This window comes from Notothenia rossii, assembly GCF_949606895.1.
Source record: "Notothenia rossii genome assembly, chromosome: 9".
In the NCBI taxonomy this organism is placed as follows: Eukaryota; Metazoa; Chordata; class Actinopteri; order Perciformes; family Nototheniidae; genus Notothenia; species Notothenia rossii.
In genome coordinates this window covers 28,190,611-28,211,793 of record NC_136907.1, presented here as the reverse complement: position 1 = coordinate 28,211,793, position 21,183 = coordinate 28,190,611, and the positions used below count along the sequence as shown (strand labels likewise).

The 21,183-nt window shown below is 41.5% G+C and overlaps 3 protein-coding genes across 3 annotated transcripts in view; all 3 read right to left on the bottom strand.

The window, feature by feature from the left end:
• Nucleotides 1-39: 39 nt before the first annotated feature.
• Nucleotides 40-5,468, bottom strand: LOC307020107 (interferon regulatory factor 2-binding protein 1-like). The gene is made up of 2 exons (XM_079651257.1): nucleotides 2,514-5,468; nucleotides 40-1,025 (listed from the first exon to the last, which is right to left on the bottom strand). The coding sequence occupies exon 1, from the start codon at nucleotides 4,309-4,311 to the stop codon at nucleotides 2,539-2,541; it is 1,773 nt and encodes a 590-aa protein (XP_079507383.1). The 5' UTR covers nucleotides 4,312-5,468; the 3' UTR covers nucleotides 40-1,025; nucleotides 2,514-2,538.
• A 149-nt stretch (nucleotides 5,469-5,617) lies between these two features.
• hnrnpl (heterogeneous nuclear ribonucleoprotein L) lies at nucleotides 5,618-17,232 on the bottom strand. The gene is made up of 14 exons (XM_079651258.1): nucleotides 17,080-17,232; nucleotides 16,448-16,566; nucleotides 14,641-14,878; nucleotides 14,115-14,200; nucleotides 13,874-13,976; nucleotides 13,716-13,788; nucleotides 9,932-9,967; nucleotides 9,645-9,713; nucleotides 9,309-9,559; nucleotides 8,813-8,934; nucleotides 8,511-8,712; nucleotides 8,362-8,419; nucleotides 6,322-6,417; nucleotides 5,618-6,192 (listed from the first exon to the last, which is right to left on the bottom strand). The coding sequence occupies exons 1-14, from the start codon at nucleotides 17,161-17,163 to the stop codon at nucleotides 6,134-6,136; spliced, it is 1,596 nt and encodes a 531-aa protein (XP_079507384.1). The 5' UTR covers nucleotides 17,164-17,232; the 3' UTR covers nucleotides 5,618-6,133.
• A 1,091-nt stretch (nucleotides 17,233-18,323) lies between these two features.
• The window catches only part of slc8a2a (solute carrier family 8 member 2a), a 40,767-nt gene continuing 37,907 nt past the window's right edge, over nucleotides 18,324-21,183 (bottom strand). Inside the window, exons 11-12 of the mRNA XM_079649820.1 lie at nucleotides 20,673-20,945; nucleotides 18,324-20,055 (exon numbers count right to left, since the gene is read on the bottom strand). Of these exons, the coding sequence (XP_079505946.1) occupies nucleotides 19,679-20,055; nucleotides 20,673-20,945 (650 nt within the window). The 3' untranslated portion in view covers nucleotides 18,324-19,678. The remainder of the gene's footprint in view (nucleotides 20,056-20,672; nucleotides 20,946-21,183) is intronic.

The following is a 21,183-nucleotide window of genomic DNA, read 5'->3' as shown; positions in this document are numbered from 1 at the left end:
GCGACTCTGAGCCTCAAAGAATAAGCCAGCTATGACCGATGACTATTTTGTAATTTATTGTAGAATTGACCTGTTAACATCACGAGTATGTGGTTTAACCATTGAAGATTGTGGTGCTAATTATCTTAACATACATTTCATTCTAAAAGTAAATAGACAAAACAAGCTTACCTCTGTGATAGATGAACAAATTAGTGACCAATGCCAAGGTTGTCAGTGAGTACAGCATATACAGCAAAATGACATTGAGCAGGAAGCCATCTTTGGTCTTCTTATCACTATAAACAAATGCATATAAATTTGTATTGTATCAAAAATAGAAATTACATAGCCATATTGAAAGTAAATTCACATTTTTGACATACAATATGAGAATACCTAAGAGACATGATGTGAGATTACATTTTTTCAATCCTTGGCTTTAAGGACCTAATGGTTTTGCCACAGTTTGAACATTCATTTGTTTTTTTGAAAATGTCCAATCTGTCAATATCGCTGTCACCCATATGTTTAGGACAGTATGCAACTTGTATAACAGTAACACAAATGAAAGACCAAATAGATTGTCATTCCTAAAACAAGCGTGTGCTTTCTATCCTGGGCTCTGAAGGCGTGGGGCGCAGTGGAATAGTGCGCTGGTGTTCGGATCAGGGGGTCACAGGTTCAAACCCCACTGCAGTCAGCATGTCGTTGTGTCCCTGGGCAAGACACTTCCCCCCAAATTGCTCCTGTGGGGATTGCCCACAGTATTGAGTATGTAAGTCGCTTTGGATAAAAGCGTCTAACAAGTGACATGTAATGTAATGAAGGCGAGGCCTGATGGAGAGGAGAGGTTTGGTCAGGATCCAGCTGTGACGAGTCCTGACAGAGGACACGCCCCTCTCCTCATCAGTGAGTCTCGGTGTGTCCTTAGTTAACAGTGTGTGTAGCTGTTCTTCTGTTCTCAGAGGCACACACGATGAGCTGCAGCCACAGTGGCCCTCTGCTTGAGATTATAGGGAAGTGCTTTCAAAGTGTTTGATCCACTGTGGAAAAGAAGAAAAAAAGGTGTGTTAATAAACAGTAGGGCAACACTGGACAGCTTTCTGGTCTTGTGAAAAGCCATAGGACATTTTAAAATCTATGCACTCAGGCTGCTCAGTCCTTGAGGGTGGAGTTCAGTCGACAACATCAGAACTGTAGTTTCACCGTCACTGCTGCTAGCTACACTGTAAGAAGATTATAGTATAGTTCAATTTAGCAACAAATTAAATAAAACATTGGGTTAACCCTCCATCAATGTCCTGCTGCTAATCTGGATCCAGGTCACGTTATTCATAATAAATGATTGAAATAACCGACATACAGAGGTCAAAAATGTCAATAAATATTCTAAATAATCTAACAATTTATATACAAATATTGCGAATATTTTATTAGACAGTATGCATCTCTGAACTGTAAATGAGCACTGCTCAATTATTTTGTGTGGAGTTCCAGTCAGCAACATCAGAAGCCTGAGCATGGACTCATTTTAACGTTGAATTTAGAAACAAAAAGGTTAATTCATCCAACAACTTCCTGCTGCTCATCTAGGTACAGGTCACATGATTGAATACTTGCATTACGGAAATTATTGTCAGTTATAGCTGGAAGGGACAAAACAATGTGATAAATGTCAAATAAATCCTAAAAAGTCTCAAATTTAATTTGGTGCATAATCCTCATGGCTAAGGGAATGGTTTCACATGCAGCTCAGAACCCTGTACTACTACAGAAATAACATAAAAAAGAGGCTTTAAAACATGGTAAAATTGATTTTTCTACCGTCGTCCCATGTATATTTTTAGATTTTCCTGCCTTAATATGATCTCTAAATCAGCTTCAAACTATTGAGATTTATCTTGACACCATGGCAGACTCCTCCTTAGAGTTATGTCTTAATAGTAAAGAGGTGATCATGTGCTAAATCCATAGGTTCTACATTTCTAAATAAATAACACGCAATGTGTTTCTGCTTCACAAACTGCAGAAGAGAACAAATATCTGTTAGTGATGTGTTATGGAATGTCAGTTACATTGCATGTGTGAACAAGCTGAGTAAAAGGTTAAACAAATATAGGCAATGTTAATTTCAATCTGTTACTAGAGCTGCCAACTGAGAATCTTGTATAATACTAAGCATTGTGATGAGATGTTGCAATAAGTGTTATTCATCCGTGTGTTTGAAGATATATTTGAGTGACTCTTTACACATGTCATACAGAACAGACAATCTTTTGTAAAAAGCTACAATCTGACCACACTTCTGTCAATGGTTCTCAAGACTCATCCCCTTTGTGCTTTCTGCTGTGTTTAGAAGATGCTGATAAAACTAAGAGGGCATAAAGAAAAATGACCTGAAAAGTTATTATTGTGGAGTTTAGATTTTTGTTATTCAATGTATTGTCTTCATCCCTGTGGTGTTAACTGATAAAATAAAGATATTTGACCATGATTTACAAAGAAAATAACCTTTTTCTTCTTCCGCTTACCATTCACCACAAGAAGATGGAGACGTCAAGGGTCGCTCTCCTTCTTTACTGTCACGTCTCCGTCTCCGGCCAGGATGGTGGAGATCTCTCCCTGCATGAAGGCCCAAGGCACCGAGGAACCAGCCAGGGGACAGCGCTCTCCGCTGGGGCAGTACACCTCCCCACCCTGACCCTGGCTGCGGATGAATCCTCTGGTACAGGGGAAGCAGAACTTGTGGTGCGGGACAGACGGACACTGGACGAAGTGAGTGTCCTCCAGGCGCTCTCTGCAGAGGGTGCAGCACAGCAGGGTGCCCTGAGAGCTGCTCGTAGACTCACCAGCACTGGCGTTGGTGCTCGGCCCCCCCGCACTCAAACCCTGACCCAAGGCTGCCTGGGAGACGGAGGTGGAGGAAGTGGATGGGCTGCTGCTGGTGGGGCGCCCAGCTGAGGAGGAATGGGCTGTGGACATGCTGGGGCTATCTCTGGCCATCTGACTGGAGCTCAGGCTGTCTGCGACTCCCATGAGCGCTGAGATGGGTGAGGGCTGGCTGTGTAGACGGGGTGGACCCTCCTGAGGGGCAGCCATGACAGGAAGAGGCTCCATGCCTGAGTAAGCACCTCGTGGCCAGGGCTCTCTCGCCGGGTGATCAGGCCTGCCTTCACTCTCTCCGTTCTCAGAGCCCGGAGAAGCCTTGCGACGCCGGGTGGTGTTCTTTGCTGCTGCAGGGCGTCCAGCTGCTGCCATAGGCAAACCTGCATCTGGCTGTGGCAGGACCTCTGGAATGGGGGGCTCTTTAAACATTCGCACACCATCATTCAACAGCTCAGACAACCCACGCCAGTCTCCAGTGCCTTGCCGCTTCTCGTATTCCACATAGCGTAGCCCAGAGTTCACCGCTTTACCTGCATCTTTGGCTGAGTCACGGAACATCTGCCTGACCAGGTCAGGGACTCCTGAGAAGATCATTCCAGAGCCAGCTGGGTACTCCACAAACACCTTCAGCTCAAACTCTGGAGTTGTGCTGGCATCAAAGGCCAGAACACGACCCATCAGATTATGGTCTTTCCTGAAGCGCACATTGAAGGGGACACAGCTGCTGAGAGCTACAAGAACATCCCTGACTGCTTTGGGGCGATTTGGCCAGCCTTCAACCCGGCTGCGTGCCACCTCATTCAGTTCTGCCATCACCTCATTGTTCCTCCACACTGCAGGATCTATACCCACCAGAGCTGAGGTGCTAGCTCCCACACCCAGGGACACAACCTGCCTTCTGCCACCGTCTCCCATAATAGGGCCAGCTGCAATTGGTGTGCCCCCAGCCCTGGAGCCTGATAAGGGGGTTAGAAGCCCATGAGGTGCTGCTACTAACCCCTGAGCTATCAAAGCATGAGATATTGCTCCATGAAGACTAGGAACTGCTCCGACTATAGCCCGGCGGGTGTTCGGGCTCTGTCTGCTGCCCTCCGAGCCCACATCGTCAGCTCTGTGCAGGCCATTTGGGAGACGAGAAGACACCCCGTACTCACCCCTCCCCCTTTCTATACGCTCTCCATGCTGCCGACCTGCATCAAGGGGCCCGACCGAGCTGGGTTTACCCTGCTGGGGACCGGGGGACCTGCCGTCTAAAACTCCGTGTGTGCTCTTCAGCTGCCTGGCAGTCTCAATGAGGAGCTCTATCCTGTCTGCCCCGTCGTAGTTAACACATCCCCGGCACACAGCCTCGCTGAACTCCCACAGCATGGCCCAGGGCATCTTCGGTAGGTCGCAGAGGTAGCACCATTGCCGTCTGGAGGAAGGCTGCGAGGCGGAGGACATGTTGTTTACAGGCCCTCGACCAAACTTTCTTCGGAGGCCTACACGTTACAATCTACGTTTCTTAACAATGATTCACTTCTTACACACCACTCGCCACATGGCGCATTTTTTAGAGTGGAAATGTTACTAACTACCAGATCAAAACACCACCGTTAGCGACGGTATTTTAAAGTTAGCGACGTCTTCTTTCTCGATTTGTTCGTGTCGGCCTGTGTGGAAGGAAGTAAAATGTTATAAGACACCGGAAACACCTACGCGGCTGTGGCCCAGGGCACTTTGGGAGTTGTAGTTCTTTCTTGACGACACATTATTGTGCCTTGTATTTCATGATAAAATGCAGTAGGAACAACTGAAGGTTTACACAGCGGCTTAATGAGACCGATTATTGTAAACAGGTAGGAGGGGAATTCTTCTTTGTATTTACTGACCTATTGGAGTTGCTGGAATCGGCTTTTAAATGATAGCTCGGTTATAGCACTTCCTATTCCTTGTGTATTTGATTTAACATTTCAAATTTGGCAAGAAAATTTACATTTTCCTGAACAATAAATCAACCCTTAAAAAAACCGAAATGGGGAAATGTAATGTTACACAAACACCATAAATATATGCAAGCAGCAAACAAATAATCCAAACTGAACAATAAATGGTACCCTTTCCTGTATTGTTATACAGGTTTCTGGGCATGTAAATGGTCTGCAAAGGCTAAAATGTATGTGTTCCCTTCAGAGGGAGTTTCTCTCCCACACACTCTCTGAAAAGCCTTTATTGGACTCCTTTGTTTACTTCCTTAACATAGTGACATCTCTATGTAACACTTGACCATTCACAAAAAGGTGGCCAGCTAACCAATCAGAGCAGATAAATAAAGACCTTTTTGAACATTAAAGCTCAGAAACATGTCACAGTAGAGGCCCAAGATAGAACCTGAACCTGAAAAAGAGCATAATAGGGCCCCTTAAAATATAATGTGGTTAGTAAAAAATAGTCTCTCATATAAGGGGATTATTTTGGATGTGCTGCTAGTAACATGCTTTTTACTAAATACTTTAGGTGAATATGTAAGTAAATAGGTCTATTTAGGGTAATTATTTTTCTAGCTTTAATTCATATCTTCCACTTGTGAAACTAAACCCTAATGTAAAGTTGCTTCAAAGCCTGTGTATAGATGGTATGTGGTAAACTGAAACAGATAATTAGTAAGTCAATTCAGTATTTCCAGACCAAGTAATATTTAGAGTATTAATTACAAAAAATGACAACTTGACATTAAAATCTTGACAGTAACTAAACAGATGACCAACACTTTCATATCTCCCATCCTTTAATCTTCATAGTGATACTCTTCTACTCCAGGTATTAAAATATGGAAGGCACCTGACCACTTCAGTACACAGATGTCAGTGTGACTACAGCTCTCAAGCAATGTATTCTGATATCCCTGTGAATTGATGTTAACCAGTCGAGAGTGAAGAAATTATGAAAGAAACAAACAATCTGAAATGTGAACTAAGGTTATATCAGCATTCCCACTAGGGTTACTCTTCACTTGATTTAAAAAGAAATTGTCCCCATTTAAATGTATATTTCAAGGTAGTGAGGGGTTATTAAAAACTAGTGTTGTGAAAGTACAAAATAAATTGAAAAGCATGATAAATGTAAATAAATCATACAAAAATATGGTTTAAATAACATGTTCTAAAGCACATCAGTTCTAGTTTTTGTCAATACTGATTGAAGGTTTGAATGGGTGGTGAAACCAAAACTGTGGTAAACTATATGCAAAGACACAAATTGTACAAATAGTAAGAGGGGAGAGTATTTAGTTGGCATGGTGTGTGGTCGAGAAACACAGCTTCAGTGTGTAAGGGTAAGGCCCACCTGGAAGAAAAAAGAAAGCAAAAAAAAGGTAAATGTAAAGGCTATAAAATGTTAAATACATCATAAGTCTACATGACCAGCTTTTATTAAAACATCTTTGTATATCTATGTAACACAATAAGAACTTACTAGGGTTTTTCATCTGGAAATGGTTAATCATAGCTAGGGCTTCCATGGCATCGTTGATGGATTCCCACTCCAAAAGGCCAGAGGAACTTCGCTCACCTTTGTTCACAAAATGCTTAAATTAGATTAGTGTAATAGAAAACATTGCATGTTAATCTTTATACATACAGTCTATATAGTATTAATGCTTTAAACTAAAACTGTAACAGATCTGTAGAAGTAAGATGGGGTTTGCTATACACTAACAGTTCCCTGTACGGTTAGTTTAGAAATGTCTTGGTTTTTTGTATTATTGTATTTACACACATCTATTAGCACTTATTACTTTACCTTTTTCAAATATAGAAGTGTGTCTTCAGTATAAAAAAAAATGATTGGCAAAAAAAAAATCACAATACAGGACTGTCTCAGAAAATTAGAATATTGTGATAAAGTTCTTTATTTTCTGTAATGCAATTAAAAAAACAAAAATGTCATACATTCTGGATTCATTACAAATCAACTGAAATATTGCAAGCCTTTTATTATTTTAATATTGCTGATTATGGCATACAGCTTAAGAAAACTCAAAAATCCTATCTCAAAAAATTAGAATAGTTCCTCAGACCAAGTAAAAAAAAAAAGATTTATAACAGCAAAACACAATCAAACATTTGAAAATGTCCATTAATGCACTCAGTACTTGGTTGGGAATCCTTTTGCACGGATTACTGCATCAATGCGGCGTGGCATGGAGGCAATCAGCCTGTGGCATTGCTGAGGTGTTATGGATGCCCAGGATGCTTCAATAGCGGCCTTTAGCTCATTAGCATTGTTGGGTCTGGTGTCTTTCAGCTTCTTCTTCACAATACCCCAAATATTCTCTATGGGGTTCAGGTCAGGGGAATTTGCAGGCCAATCGAGGACAGTAATGCCATGGTCAGTACACCAGTTACTGGTGGTTTTGGCACTGTGGGCAGGTGCCAGATCATGCTGGAAAATGAATTCCTCATCTCCATAGAGCTTTTCAGCAGACGGAAGCATGTAGTGCTCTAAAATCTCTTGGTACACAGCTGCATTTACTCTGGGCTTGATGAAACACAGTGGACCAACACCAGCAGCTGACATGGCTCCCCAAACCATCGCTGACTGTGGGAACTTCACACTGGATTTCAAGCAACTTGGATTTTGCTCCTCTCCAGCCTTTCTCCAGACTCTGGCGCCTTGACTTCCAAATGAAATACAAAACTTGCTTTCGTCTGAAAAGAGGACTGTGGACCACTGTGTAACTGTCCAGTGCTTCTTTTCCTTAGCCCAAGTCAGACGCCTCTTCCGTTGTCTTGAGTTCAGAAGTGGCTTGACCATGGGAATACGGCTATTGTAGCCCATTTCCCGGACACGTCTGTGAACAGTGACTTTTGATACCTGGACTCCAGCTTCAGTCCACTGTCTTTGAAGCTCCCCCAAATTCTGGAAGCGACTCTTCTTCACAATGCTGTTAAGGCTGCGGTCATCTCTCTTGGTTGTGCAGCGTTTCCTGCCACATTTCCCCCTTCCAACAGACTTTTTGTGGATGTGCTTTGAAACTGCACTCTGTGAACAGCTTGCTCTTTGAGAAATTTCTTTTTGTGTCTTACCCTCCTGATGGAGGGTGTCAATGACGGTCCTCTGGACAGCAGTCAGATCAGCAGTCTTCCCCATACTTGTGATTTAGTTTACTGAACCAAGCTGAGTGTTTTTCAAGGCTCAGGAAACCCTTGCAGGTGTTTCGAGTTAATTAGACGATTCAAGTGATTCGTTGAACACCCTACTAGTATACTTTTTCATGATATTCTAATATTTAGAGATAGGATATTTGAGTTTTCTTAAGCTGTATGCCATAATCAGCAATATTAAAATAATAAAAGGCTTGCAATATTTCAGTTGATTTGTAATGAATCCAGAATGTATGACATTTTTGTTTTTTTAATTGCATTACAGAAAATAAAGAACTTTATCACAATATTGTAATTTTCTGAGACAGTCCTGTATACTACAGGGCATGGTGGAACTTATAATACTCACTCTTTCCGGTGAAAAGCTTTACACTTGTGGCGCACTTAATTCCTAGTTCATCGCAGACCTAAAGAGAACAGAGGTCTTAGTGGAAGTTTGAGGCGATGTGTGAAAAGCCAAATCTACACTTCCAGATAAAACCCTGGTGGTTCTCTTGCCTGGTTGAAGATCTCTGCAGTGATGTCGGGCTGTGCGTTAAAGAAGTGCAGGACGTTGCTCGGGTGCTGGATTCGGTTCTTTGCCGCCTGCTCTGAGGAGGTAAAGCGATTGTTGCGGGATCCGTGGAAATCTTTGAAGCTGCTGCTGTTGTCCTCTAACTGGTAGCACTGTCCCGGCACAATGGCCTGCTGCTTTGACACACTGCCAAGGAAAGAGAGACCGAGGTTGTACATTACCCCATTTTTTTTAAATACAAGATGTGAATTGTAATGTTTGTAATAGTTTGGACAGTTGCTCTTACCATACGTTGAGTTTCTGTCCGAAAAGGAAGTTGTTGTTCAGGTGGGTGATGGCCCTGTCCACAGAGTAACAGTCTCCCATCTCCACCATTGCTGCTCCGGGCTTACTCTTCATGAACTTAATCTGAAGGTAGAACAAGATCCAGCTGAGAAACACCCAAATATGTAGTATGAAACTACTGTTGCAAAAGTATTTTCATCACCGGTCGGTCAATGAGTTTCTTAATTGATTACCTTCAATTAATAAATGCAAGTTCTCAGAGGAGTGGCGATATCTTCAGTTTGCCTTTTTTGTCACACACTCTAAAATATAATGAGCAATCAACCACTCAATAAAAAAGGGCTGATAACGAGTCTGTCAATCAATTTATTTTTGCCGTTTATTTTTCTGACACTTAACATTAAGTCCAATAGAAAACAATAAACTGAACATTCGGCCCCTGGTTGACGTTAATTATTTCAGTTCCAATGGTGTTCCGTCAGCATCACGTCACTCACCCTCTCTACGTTGCCATAGAGACAGAAGATGTTGAAGACCTTGTCGGCATTGACCTTGGAGGGCTCAAGGCCGTAAACCATTAGAACTGGTGAGTCAGCATGAGGCCCGTACTCAGGGGGAGGGGGTCCGTATCCAGGGCCGTAGCGCTGGCTACCCCTGCCACGCCCACCCATACCTGGCCCCATGCGGTGGGGAGGAGGGGGCCCGTAGTTGTCTTCACTGTAGCCATGATAACCTCCTTGAGGGCCACCTTAACATGGGAGAAAACATATTTAAGGCACAGATACAGTATTGGAATGTGATCCTTTCCTTATAAACGTCTATGGGATATTTACCGTAATCCGGTGGGTGGTCTCCCAGAAGAGCGGGCTGCCTCTGGCGTTTGTTGGGATTGGCATTGGGATCTAAAATGGTAAAATAACAGTTGCCTATCAACAGGTTCCTCACCTAATGTGTACTAAGGGGCAAGGATGTGATTGACATGCAACAGAGGGGCCTGACATGTTAAGTGTTAATACGTGACATAATGGAGATTTCTTTTTAGCAGTGATTTTGAAAAATAGCTTTCAATCAAGTTTTATAAAAGACCTCTTATTAGCTATCCCAGGACAACCACACACACCTTGTGAATTGTTCCAATTGCCTTCCCCATCAGCATCTGTGCAGGTACACATACACACACGTCAAATCCAAATAAACATTAAAAAGTAGAAATGTGTATAAACATCATATCATATCCCTTATTACAAACATTCTGGTGGAAGATCAGAGAGACAAGTATGTGTCAGTGATATGAGCACGTTTTATTAACTCTCTACAGGCATTACAAACAAGGATATGAGACGCATAACATCCAAAATGAATTTTCATCAGCATCAGTTTTGACTAGATGACATGGTGTAACAGAAAGGATAACTCCCAAAGTATAGACTTGGCTCCTAGATTTTCCAAATGTTATTGAACCAAATTAATGAAAATCTGAGCGTGAACCACATCATCTCACAGGGCTTGTGGCGCTCAGAACTCTTTTCATCCATTTCAGCTGCCACAGTAGCCTCGGAGCAGGCAATGGTGGAGCAAATGTGAGCAAATGTAACAAGTGATGATTCCAAACGCTCCCGAAAGACAGACCCTCCCCCGGTACACAGACGGACAGGGTGGATAGGGAGTCAGTTAATGGACTTTTAGACGCTCCACCAATGTGGCAGACCACATTGGTGTTTTTTTTAATTCTATAAATTCTATTACCTTTGTATTCCTTCAGGAAGTGAACAGAAATATGACCCTAATTATTATTAGCAGCTGCATTTCACCTTTACTTGTAAAAACAAACGGTGCTGAAACTAAATTAAAAAACAGCACCACGACCAAAATCCACGTACAAATATAATAAATAATAAAAATATATATAATACAATAAAAAAAAAAGTCTTCCCATGGATACTAAGGTAAAGGCAGAGGGTCTGTGCCTCAAGGTGCTTCCTCTGAAAGGGGACTTTTCCATGGGGATTGCCCTGTGCTCTGTAAATGATAGAGTATCTTCCAGTCCTGTTCTTTATGAAAGGTGCCGTGATTTGGTGCCATTTAAAAATACATTGACCTGCTTGCGACGCAACATGAAGTAGTAAAGCATATAGAATTAGAATTAAACCTTTTTTATTATTAGTTAGAGTTAAGAACTTTTAATTTTGTGAAATTTGTTTTCTGGTGTTACTATAGGCCAATGTTTTATTGATTTATTAACTTGGCTCAACAATTCAGTTTCACAATAACTTTGAACCATTAAGTCAGTTTATGCATTCATTTGTCGAGTACTTACAGCACCACACATGGAGCATGGGACACAGTGGGCAGGTAGGGGGCAGTCTTCAGCAACGATGCTACCCGCCAACCTCTTGACTCAACTCATTCTCCCTCTTCAGTCTTTTCTTCCTCCTTCCCTTCCTTGCATCCCCACCACCAGAGAGAAAAGTAAATCCACACAGCCATGCTTGGTTTTGATTGCTGCTGGTTTTGTTTTGAAAGTTGCTATAGAGGCTCATTTCCAGCTTACCGTGCTCTGACCACAAAGCAGGACATTTGCACCGTTTGAGAATGGGCTGTCTGTCCACAGACACACTGAGCCAAACCTGCATCACTCGGGAGGCGGTAGAGGCATCACTATAGGCCGGTGCAAAAAAAAAGGGAAAATGAAACAACGCAGAAACAACACAAGAACATCACAGAGAGGAGGGAAATGGGGAAGAAGGAACAGGGGAAAAAAACAACACCAGAGTCCATACATGTAGAAAGCTTTAGGAAAGGGTTTGAATCTGTTTGCATCTGTGCTTGTATGCTTGATAGGTGTTTGATGCTTGTGTCTTCGTAGGCCCCCCCTTGGTGGATGTTTCTTCTCATGTAAAAATGGATGATCGGGTTACGCTTGCTTTTGTGGTTTAAAAGCGGTCAGCCTGTTGCAAAGTCAAAAGGCATCTAGTGCTCGACAATAAGTCATCTGGAATATCTGCGTGACCGTGTGCTGACGTGGCGTTTCAGCTGTGTGTTGCCTTGGACATTCAGCTCGTTGTGTGGTCATGTTGTGTTCGGCACGGCGAGGGAGAGACGAGCGGTACTAGCGTCTGTGAAAGAGAGTGGCCTCTTTTTTTGTTTACGGCCCAAGTGTGTGGTATCGTCTGTTCCCTGGTTGGGCTTAGTGTGTATGAAACTCCTCTGTGGTCCCCTGTGGTTGTGTTATGGCAGGCTCATCCCAAGGGCCACCACACGTGACTCCCGCCCTCATCATCAATATATTGTGACTCCTCAGGGCTCTGCAGATGTGCTGTACTGGTAAAGAGGTGGTGGTGGATGCTTGTCAATCTATCAGTCTGTGGTGGATATGCGAGGTGTCTGTTTGCTTGGAGTATTTCTGTCACTCAAACTGAAACTGAAATGACCACCACCACAAGTAAAATAGTCTCCCGTGTCAGGTGGTGGAGATAGGGGTGATGATGGACTTGGAATAAGGAAGTAGTGAGTTGAGGTTGTGTTCCGGTATTTGTTGCCCCACTGTGTCCGATGTATGCCACGGAGCGGATATACGTAAGTTGTGGCTGTGGGTGCTGTTATTCTGTAGCTGTAGGAAGCGCTGTGTCTGCTTAGAGGCTGAGGTAAAGCCTGAATGAGTTGCACAGTGAGGACACAAGGAGTACCTTTGGGTTTGTAAGGCAACACAAACTATAGAATATCAAACACCTGTATAACACTGGAGATGTACATGTTGTAGTCATGGATGTGTACAAGAAAAACCCCTATGTCAATTTGCCAACAAAAACAAAGACAATCAACAATGTCCTCAGTGGTAACAAGTATTGCTCACCACACCATTTAAGGCAGATATGAATTGCGGCTCCATCTCAAACCCTGAAACCTCATTAGCTAACTGTTTGCCAACTCTCATTTAGCTGTATTATGTATTTTGGTCATTAAAGTGGCAGAGAAAGCTTCTCTCGTGGATGTATACGCATACAATGCAATTTTAGCAGTAAATAACAAACCCATTTGAAAAAACAATGCCTTATGTCAACATGACCTGGTGTTTGCTAAAGGTAATCAACAAGTCTTATAACAACTGAAGTGTGTTGACACTTAAAATACAAATTTGAAAGCTTAAGAATGTCGATTAAACTATAAAGTGTATTTTTAATGTATGTTTTACATTAAAAGATCCCAGGACAGGAAGGATGTTATCGTTTCAATCTGTTGTTCCATATTTAATATTGGCAAGCAAAACATACCAAAACACTTAAGCCATTGATTATTGTGTTTATGATCCAACTACCCTCACCCCTCCCATTATGAAGGTCTATCCTCCTTTAAAAATACGTATTGAATAGATAAAAGCCTGGTATCTGTATAAGATCGCAGAAGTGGCTTATGGGACCTTTAACAAAAGAAGTGCTCTCACAAGTCATATCAGCTTGCTAGTGCAATGTCTAATAATAGCTATGATCAAATCTCCAATATGTTTGAAGGAATCCTAACAGTTGTGATTGCCTATGCAGTCAGCAAGAGTGTGAGGTTGTGTAGCTGTGACATGCTCTATGGGGAATGTGAACCTGTGAAGAGTAGTGCACCTATGTGTTCTACTGTGACGGGTGCATGCATGAACCTGTAGTAACGATTGGCTGCCCTTGAGGTCGGTCCTCATGCCCTTACTTTGAGCCTGCTGTGTGGTGAGAAAATGCATGAAGACAGTGAAGGCATCACAGGAATACTGCCTGTGAACAAGATGCTAAACGGTGAAGGAGACCATTCATCTGTGATCAGAGGCAATACCCCCGGAGGCAGAGAACCCTAACCATCCCAAACAGGGGAATGAGAGGAAAAGAGAAAGAAAAAGGGGGAGGGAAGTTTGGGGACTGCGTTACCTTGGCCACTGAGGTTGGGGTTGGTATAGTCCCACGTGTCCTGGTCGTTCTTGAAGACGTTAAGGCGTGCTGGCTGTGAATGGGATTGGATCACCAAAAATCAAAACTAGCATTTTCTCACTAACATCTGTGTTGCTTGGACAGGGCCGTACACTTACCTTGGCATACTCAATCTTTAGAGTGCAGCAGCCAGAGTAGATGTCTGCTCCGTTCAGCGAGGCTTTGGCTCTCTGAGCGCTTTGGACCGAATCAAATGTGGAGGTCAGAAAGTTAAGGTGAGGTCTGATAATAGAATTCTAGGGGCCAAAGTACAATATAACATCAACATATTGTCAATTATAGTGCATCCAAATGTAAAAGAATATGTCCAATTAACAAGACACATTTTAGAAAGGATATTCCACCATGGCCTGAACACCATTCTTTCTGAAGATGACGATCCTCTGTACAGGACCACAGTTGTTGCAGATGGTGTAGAGCACATCCTGCAGAGACACACAGAAACTTTCATATCAACCTCCAGATATAGTAATACACTTGATTATTGCCATTTCTATACAAAATCATTTGATGACCTGAAAGAGGGAACTAAATTAGTAGTTTTTAGTATAGTATATTTTATGAAGGAAACTAAATGTGAAGATACACAATATTTACATTTTTCTATCATGCTGATGCTGTTTTTACATTAGCTTGCAATATCAGGTTCAATGAAAGCAGTGGGAAAAGAATGTACTGTTTGATCTTCATAGTACCTCTTAACTTACACTGACTAAAATGTGAATTGCAAACCCTATTATATGCAGTGATTTCATTAATAATCCTGTCTGCTTTTGTTATAATATATACTGTCCATGCATACAGTTCAACACACTTTCTACTATATGATGATGTGAACAATATACTCTTCTTATAATGCAGTTACCGTGGTGATAGGGTAGATGGGGTTGATGACGGTGAGCAGCAGCACGTTGTTTACGCTCCGGGTGTCGTCGGAATCTCCTGGCCGGGAGATCTTCTGGCTGGTGGAGTAGTTGATGAAGGCGGGGTGGCCAGCGATGTAAACCTGGTTCTCTGCAGCGTACGTAACAGCATTGCAGGAGCCACTCAGGTCTTCATACTCCACCAGGGCCTGGCGCTTCTTCGGCATCATAACCACATAACTGTGAATACATATTGTCATTATAAAACCTATAAACTACCGTAATTTTCGGACTATAAGCCGCGCCTTTTTCCCCATTTTTCGACGCTGCGGCTTATATAACGGTGCGGCTAATCTATGGATTTTTACAGCTAACGGCCACTAGGGGACCTCCTAAATCTATGGATTTTACAGGTTACAATCCACCACCTTTAACTCTATGGGCTCTATGGCCGATCCGCGCCCCCCACCTTTAAGCGGCGGGCTCCAGCAGGAAAAACTGGAGGCCGGAAAAGAGTGAGACAGGTAGCGCGCAAAAGTAAAAGTGGAACCGAGAGTGGTACGAGAGACAGAACGAGAGCAAGACAGACAGACATTACGAGAGCGAGACAGTTTGTCCCCGTACCACTGGTTGAAAACCACTCCTGTAGATCACTGCCGGTACGTGCGCTGGGAGCGCACCGTTTAAGTTTGAAAGTTGAAAAGTTTGTATGTCTGAAACGCTATGTGATACAGTACATTTTACACAGCACAGTACATGTTCTGTAGCTACTATTGCACTAAATGGTAACACTTGAATACGTTATGCAAATATGCAACTTGTTTGTTGAAATGTTAATAAATGGGAGCTTCCTCAAACAGCCATCTCTTTCCCGACAATCTGTGCACGAACCCTTACATATGGTAATTAAACATTAAAACACCTGCGGCTTACAGTCCGAAAATTACGGTAGATCACTGAAAATGTATTGGTTAAAGTATGAGTCACATTGCTATTGCACAGCCTTTGACTATAACTAGCTCAATTTTAACCACCACTATGGTACATTTTTCATATAATTGAAAGTATGGATTCCTTTTTATAGGAAAGAGATGACAAAAATTATTACAAGTTGAATATGTTTGTTGACTTGCTGTTCACATGTAAAGTTCATTGGTATGCTATACAAAAAATAGTGCCAGAAAATAATAAAAGTGACACAATGGTGCAATTAAAATGAATATGAAAACTTTGTAAAATAAGATAAAACAGAATGTAAAATTATTTACTGTTCAGTGGAATAAAATACTGTATATTGTAATAATATATAAATAGGTGGACTGTAAACAGATGAATGTGCTATAAACATTTGTAAGTGAAAACACTTTACAGAGCTCAGAGTTCAGCAGTCTTATAGCCTGGTGGTCAGCACAGATAAGAAGTCAACTTGTGTCTTAAGAGTGCTTTTATCGGGTTATCGTGATTGTTCACACATTACATCTGAATAAATGCACCAAGAAACATATCATTGAAGAATGCAGTGAAAGCATGTTAGGCATACACATTTTTACAGCAGGCCCAGCCTACAGGAGATTTACAATCATAACTGATTTTGATATTGGGTTGCATCACGCACATGAGGAGCAATTTCAGATTTAATTTTTAATATCATACATGATGAGCACAGATGGGTCTGCATCTGTAAACCCCTCATACTACCAGATCATGTGGGTAGAGCATTGAGTTCTACCCCTAATATAGAGATTTGAATCAGGTATTAATCATCCCAAACTCCTGTAGTCAGAGCCAGAGTACAGGTGCTGTTATTACCTGATGGCCCCAAACTCCTGCAGGGCCTCCGCCAGGTCAGACTCCATGATGCCGTCCACCAGGCCCCTGATGTGCACCACCAGGGAGGGCAGCGGTTTATGGGGGTCATCGTAGCCCTCCTGTAAACACACAACATGATGCTTCTGGGGTCAAAAATACTTCCACCGCTGCTGGACAGGTGATGGAGCAGCAGCAGACCGGTAAAACAAGTTAGAAAATAGCAGCCCAAGTCAGTGAGTCCTGATGAATAATAACGTGTACTGTGCTGCAGAATAGCGTTATTAACATTGAGGTAACATACCATGAACGTTTAAGGGGTGTGACATTTAACGGTACTATATATATTTGCCCAACTTATCAATAAGGTGCACCTGTGTGTAGGAGTACGGACAATTGCATTATTTATGTGTCGCTAATAGAATATTATTTAGGCACATTGGATGACGCGTTGTTTTAGCTCAGCATTGTGAACTGGTTTGCTACACAGCCGGCTAGCTTCTGCCTAATAGCTAGCTGCTTGATAAGCACTGACAGCTTCTTTGTCATGCTAAATTCATATCTCAGAAAAGCAGAACCTAGCACATTTTGTTAAAATAAAACAATAGCTATCAAGTTCAAAAGCAGAGCCCCACCGTTGTCATTCCTCCGTCCTCAGTTTTCTGTCTTTTCGTTGCTCTGCCACCTTCTCCGAAGTATCGGCCTGCAGCAGCAGCCATGTTGTCCTGTCCCCGGCTGTTCCGTGCAAATGCTGCATTCAGGAATTGTGGGAAAACTGAGTTTTGCTCAACGACTTGATTTTACGTTGGCCTACCCAAAGTAAAGTGTTTTCAATTGATCCTGAAATCCCATTTTATTCTGCAGATGGAAACAACATTTATCTCAAACTTTCCTTATGAAACCGCCACCTGGCCAGGGTGCTCATATATGTAATTATTTCCACTTAAATGTTGCAGAGCGTCAATGGATCACTTTACCCTGACAATCATTAATATTATTGTGTCCTCCAGAGGGGAAGTGAGGTTAAACAATGGCCCGTTGAGCTGTCAAAACACAGACACTGTTAACCTCTAAAAAGCTGGTGAATCATAAAAAACACTAACCTAAATAGCTATTTGAATAACCTGGAAATGTTTCCCAACATTTAGAAAAAACTCCACACCCCCTAACTTTATTGTATGTTAGGACTTCTCTCCAAAGGAAATGGATAATGTACAATTAAAGTGACCCAACCAGCATCATTAATGCTTAAGCACCCTTGTACCCTTGTTGTTCAGCAGTGTCCCTGCCAAGTGCTGCATGTTTAAATGGCAAGGCAAAACCGTCTTTTGACTGTTCCACTTCCCTCTGAGTGCACTACTACAAAATACCAAGTAGGCTCATTTGAATGTTAATAATCTCAGAAACATTTATCTAGCTTGGTTTAGACTAAGTGATGCGTCTTTTGCCACTGACACAGAGGATTTCTTCCAGACATTAGCACTGGTCTGGATCCAGTCATCATCTCATCCTGTATAAAGGCTTAAACATTAGGTTGTTCTGTCAGGTAGGGCTATAGTCTGAGTGTTGCTTTTACCATATTAAAATACTTACAAATATTAAAATAACGATTTCTATCCTTTCAATATTCCCAAAGCTGCTTTCCACTTTTGTTTTGGATATACGTCCTTAATGGCATTAAGGAGAATTTTGGAGCATGGCATGTATTTAAGGCCGTGTGAATAAATGTCCTCGATGACATGTCATATTCTTTGAAAAATATCTTGATATTAAGGTTGTCTTCTTCTCCACTTATGAGGCTGTAATACTTACACAACCAATGTTGGTAATCCAATGAAGACACACTCAGGTACATTTCAATGTAATTGATACAGCTTACAATAAAGTACAATATATTTTTGTTAATTTCAGCTCAAATACATTAAATTACAAAGACATTAAAGGACACCATTGATAAATAAACAGATGTTAGGGGTGAATAAAACAATCACACTCAATGGCAGATACTAGGTACATTTTTATAATTCCACAGCTTAGTAGAGATTCATTGCCTTTGTAATTATATGTCAATAATACTTTTCAACAATGGGGTATTACTTTTGATTGTTACTTTTATCAATGCTTATAGTGTGAATAAATTCAGGAGGTGCATTACATTAAACTAAACGGTGCCTCGTGACACATAACTCAACAGAAACACAGTTTTTCAGTGTGAGATTTAACAGCTGCTTATCTCACAAACTGAAGGATTGTAACCAAACTATGCTTGTACACCAGAAAACAGTTCTGATTGGCTGGCAGTACCATTCAAAATAGTACACCAAGACAACTCAAACACTTCCACTAAACAGTTGTATTACCACTGTTCTAAATCTGTGTGAAAAACTGAAGCTAACCATAGCAACAACACTTTATTCTTTGAGCTAAATGACAGATTAACTCCATTAAAGAGACATAATTATTGGTTTATGCTGCAAATGACAACACAGATGTGAGTTTGAAATGGAGCTTCTGTGTGACAATGGTATAAACACAATGATCACAGTTGTCCTTACACTGAAAACATGTTAACTTAAATTAAATGTATAACTGTATGTCAACAAATTATACATAATTGTATTAGGTTTGTTGAAAGTAGTACGTTAAAGTTTGAATACAAACTATAAGGTTCAACTTAATAGTTCAAAGCAATAATATTAAGTTGAAACTAATATTTTGTATTTAAACTTAAAAGTATTGCTTTCAACTAACCTAATACAATGTGTAATTTGTTGACATAATACATTTCATTAATTAAAGTCAACGTTTCAGTTTCTAAAGTGTACATTGCAAATCTGTGTAAAAGCAGCTGTCATTGTTTTACACATTTTATTATGAGGAGAAATTAGTCCAAACTTGGAAATCCCGGTTGTCAGCTGTCAGGTATCAAACAAAATCCAGGGACTTCACAGAGAACCAGCTTTGCTCAACTTTATCATAAAATGTCACTGCATGTTATTTAGTCCACTTAAGTTAAAATTATTCAGTGCAGTCACAATAAATTCTGATGACTGGGACTGTCCTGCAGTGGATATGACGTAACGGTTTGCTGTGCCAGTCTGCGTATACATTTTATTTTGAACCATGGCAGCGGTGATGATAGGTCTTCTCAGTAGTAATATGGAACAGAAGTGTAATGTCCTGGTGATGTGTGTTTGTGATCCTGCAGTCACTTCTCTCCCATGCTGTGCTCTCTTAGAAGCCCTTTATATGGCAGTAGGCCTCCAAGCTGGAGAAGAGGATGTAAAGGAACCAGAGTCCGAAGAGGAGCAGAGAAGTGATGACTTTGGTGACTCGAGGGCCACCCAGTTCGCCGCCTATAGACGGCCTCCGGCGTATCATCAACACTCCCATAGCGAAGAATGCGAAAATGGTGAAGAGTGTGACGGAGAAGGCCAGCGAGCCGGGGTCAACGCGGAAGACTTTACCTTTGACTTGCCAATAGATGGCAGCCACGGACCAGGCCAGCCCAATGCCCAAAAACACATTGACCGCGTTGCTTCCTGTCACGTTTCCCACACATGCATCCGCATACTGGTCCTGAGTGGCAGCCACTTTACTGGCAAAGGTATCTGGGAAAATAAACACCAAGATAAATACACAGTATTCGAAAAGTGTTGACCACCAAATACACAACAACACAGACTATGACACCGCTGTTGTAAAATAACACCAATGTGCAATAATGTAAAAAAAGAAAAAAAAAGAAAAGCCAAACAAACACTACGACCCCACTGTTGTACAACAACTCTTATGTGCAATAAGTTGCTAGCTAATATTATTATTACTACTGGCTGCTACTCTTAGTTAATTAGTTATTTAGTCCATCCATCCATTACTGTAACAATAATCTTTATGTAACTATGTGCCATAATATTTTAATACTGGTATATACCACTCTTCATTCTATAATGTTACAATTATTTTTATTTTATAAATACTGCTGCTACTTACTTACCTACCTGAATGTGTACATCTGTAAACTGTAATATTTTTTATTTAAAATAATATGTGCATGCCTTTTAACATAGTGATGTTCTATTAATTTCGTCTCTATCTATACTTTGTTGTAACAATGTAAATTAAATAATTCAGTTCTTCTTATCCAGGCTAAGACTTCTGGAATACATGCACTGACTTATACATTTGGGTTACTGTGTCTGCCTCCCTACTCAGTAGTATCACTTACCAGGAAGGGAGGTCCCCAGCGCTACAAAGACCACCGCAGTGACCGTGTCTCTGAGGCCGACGGTGCAGCCGAAGTGGGAAGCTAGGTCTCCAATAATGGCTGTTAAGAAACCAATGACAGAGATTGACACTATGAAGCACGCCCATCCGTTCCAGTACTGTGTGGGCGGGCAGAAGGCAAACAGAACCTTCCAGAAAACGCACACTATGTGTATGAAATAGTCGCAGCAGTTCGGACTTCGCTGCTCTTGTCCCTCCTCTTCATCTCCGTCACCTGATCGAGGGAGACACAGTGAAGATAGATCAAACACACCTTCCACAAAATAATACGTTAACAATTTGGATGCAGCCAGAAGTAAAAACATAACTTCTCATTTTTTCTACGATTTACACAAATGGTATCTGACATAACTATAAGGGAGCTTGTGATATGAGCAGGTTGGCAGATTTTGTAACATTTGAACATAGCCAGGTTGGCTGTCTCCCCTGATTTCCACAGTTTATGCCAAACT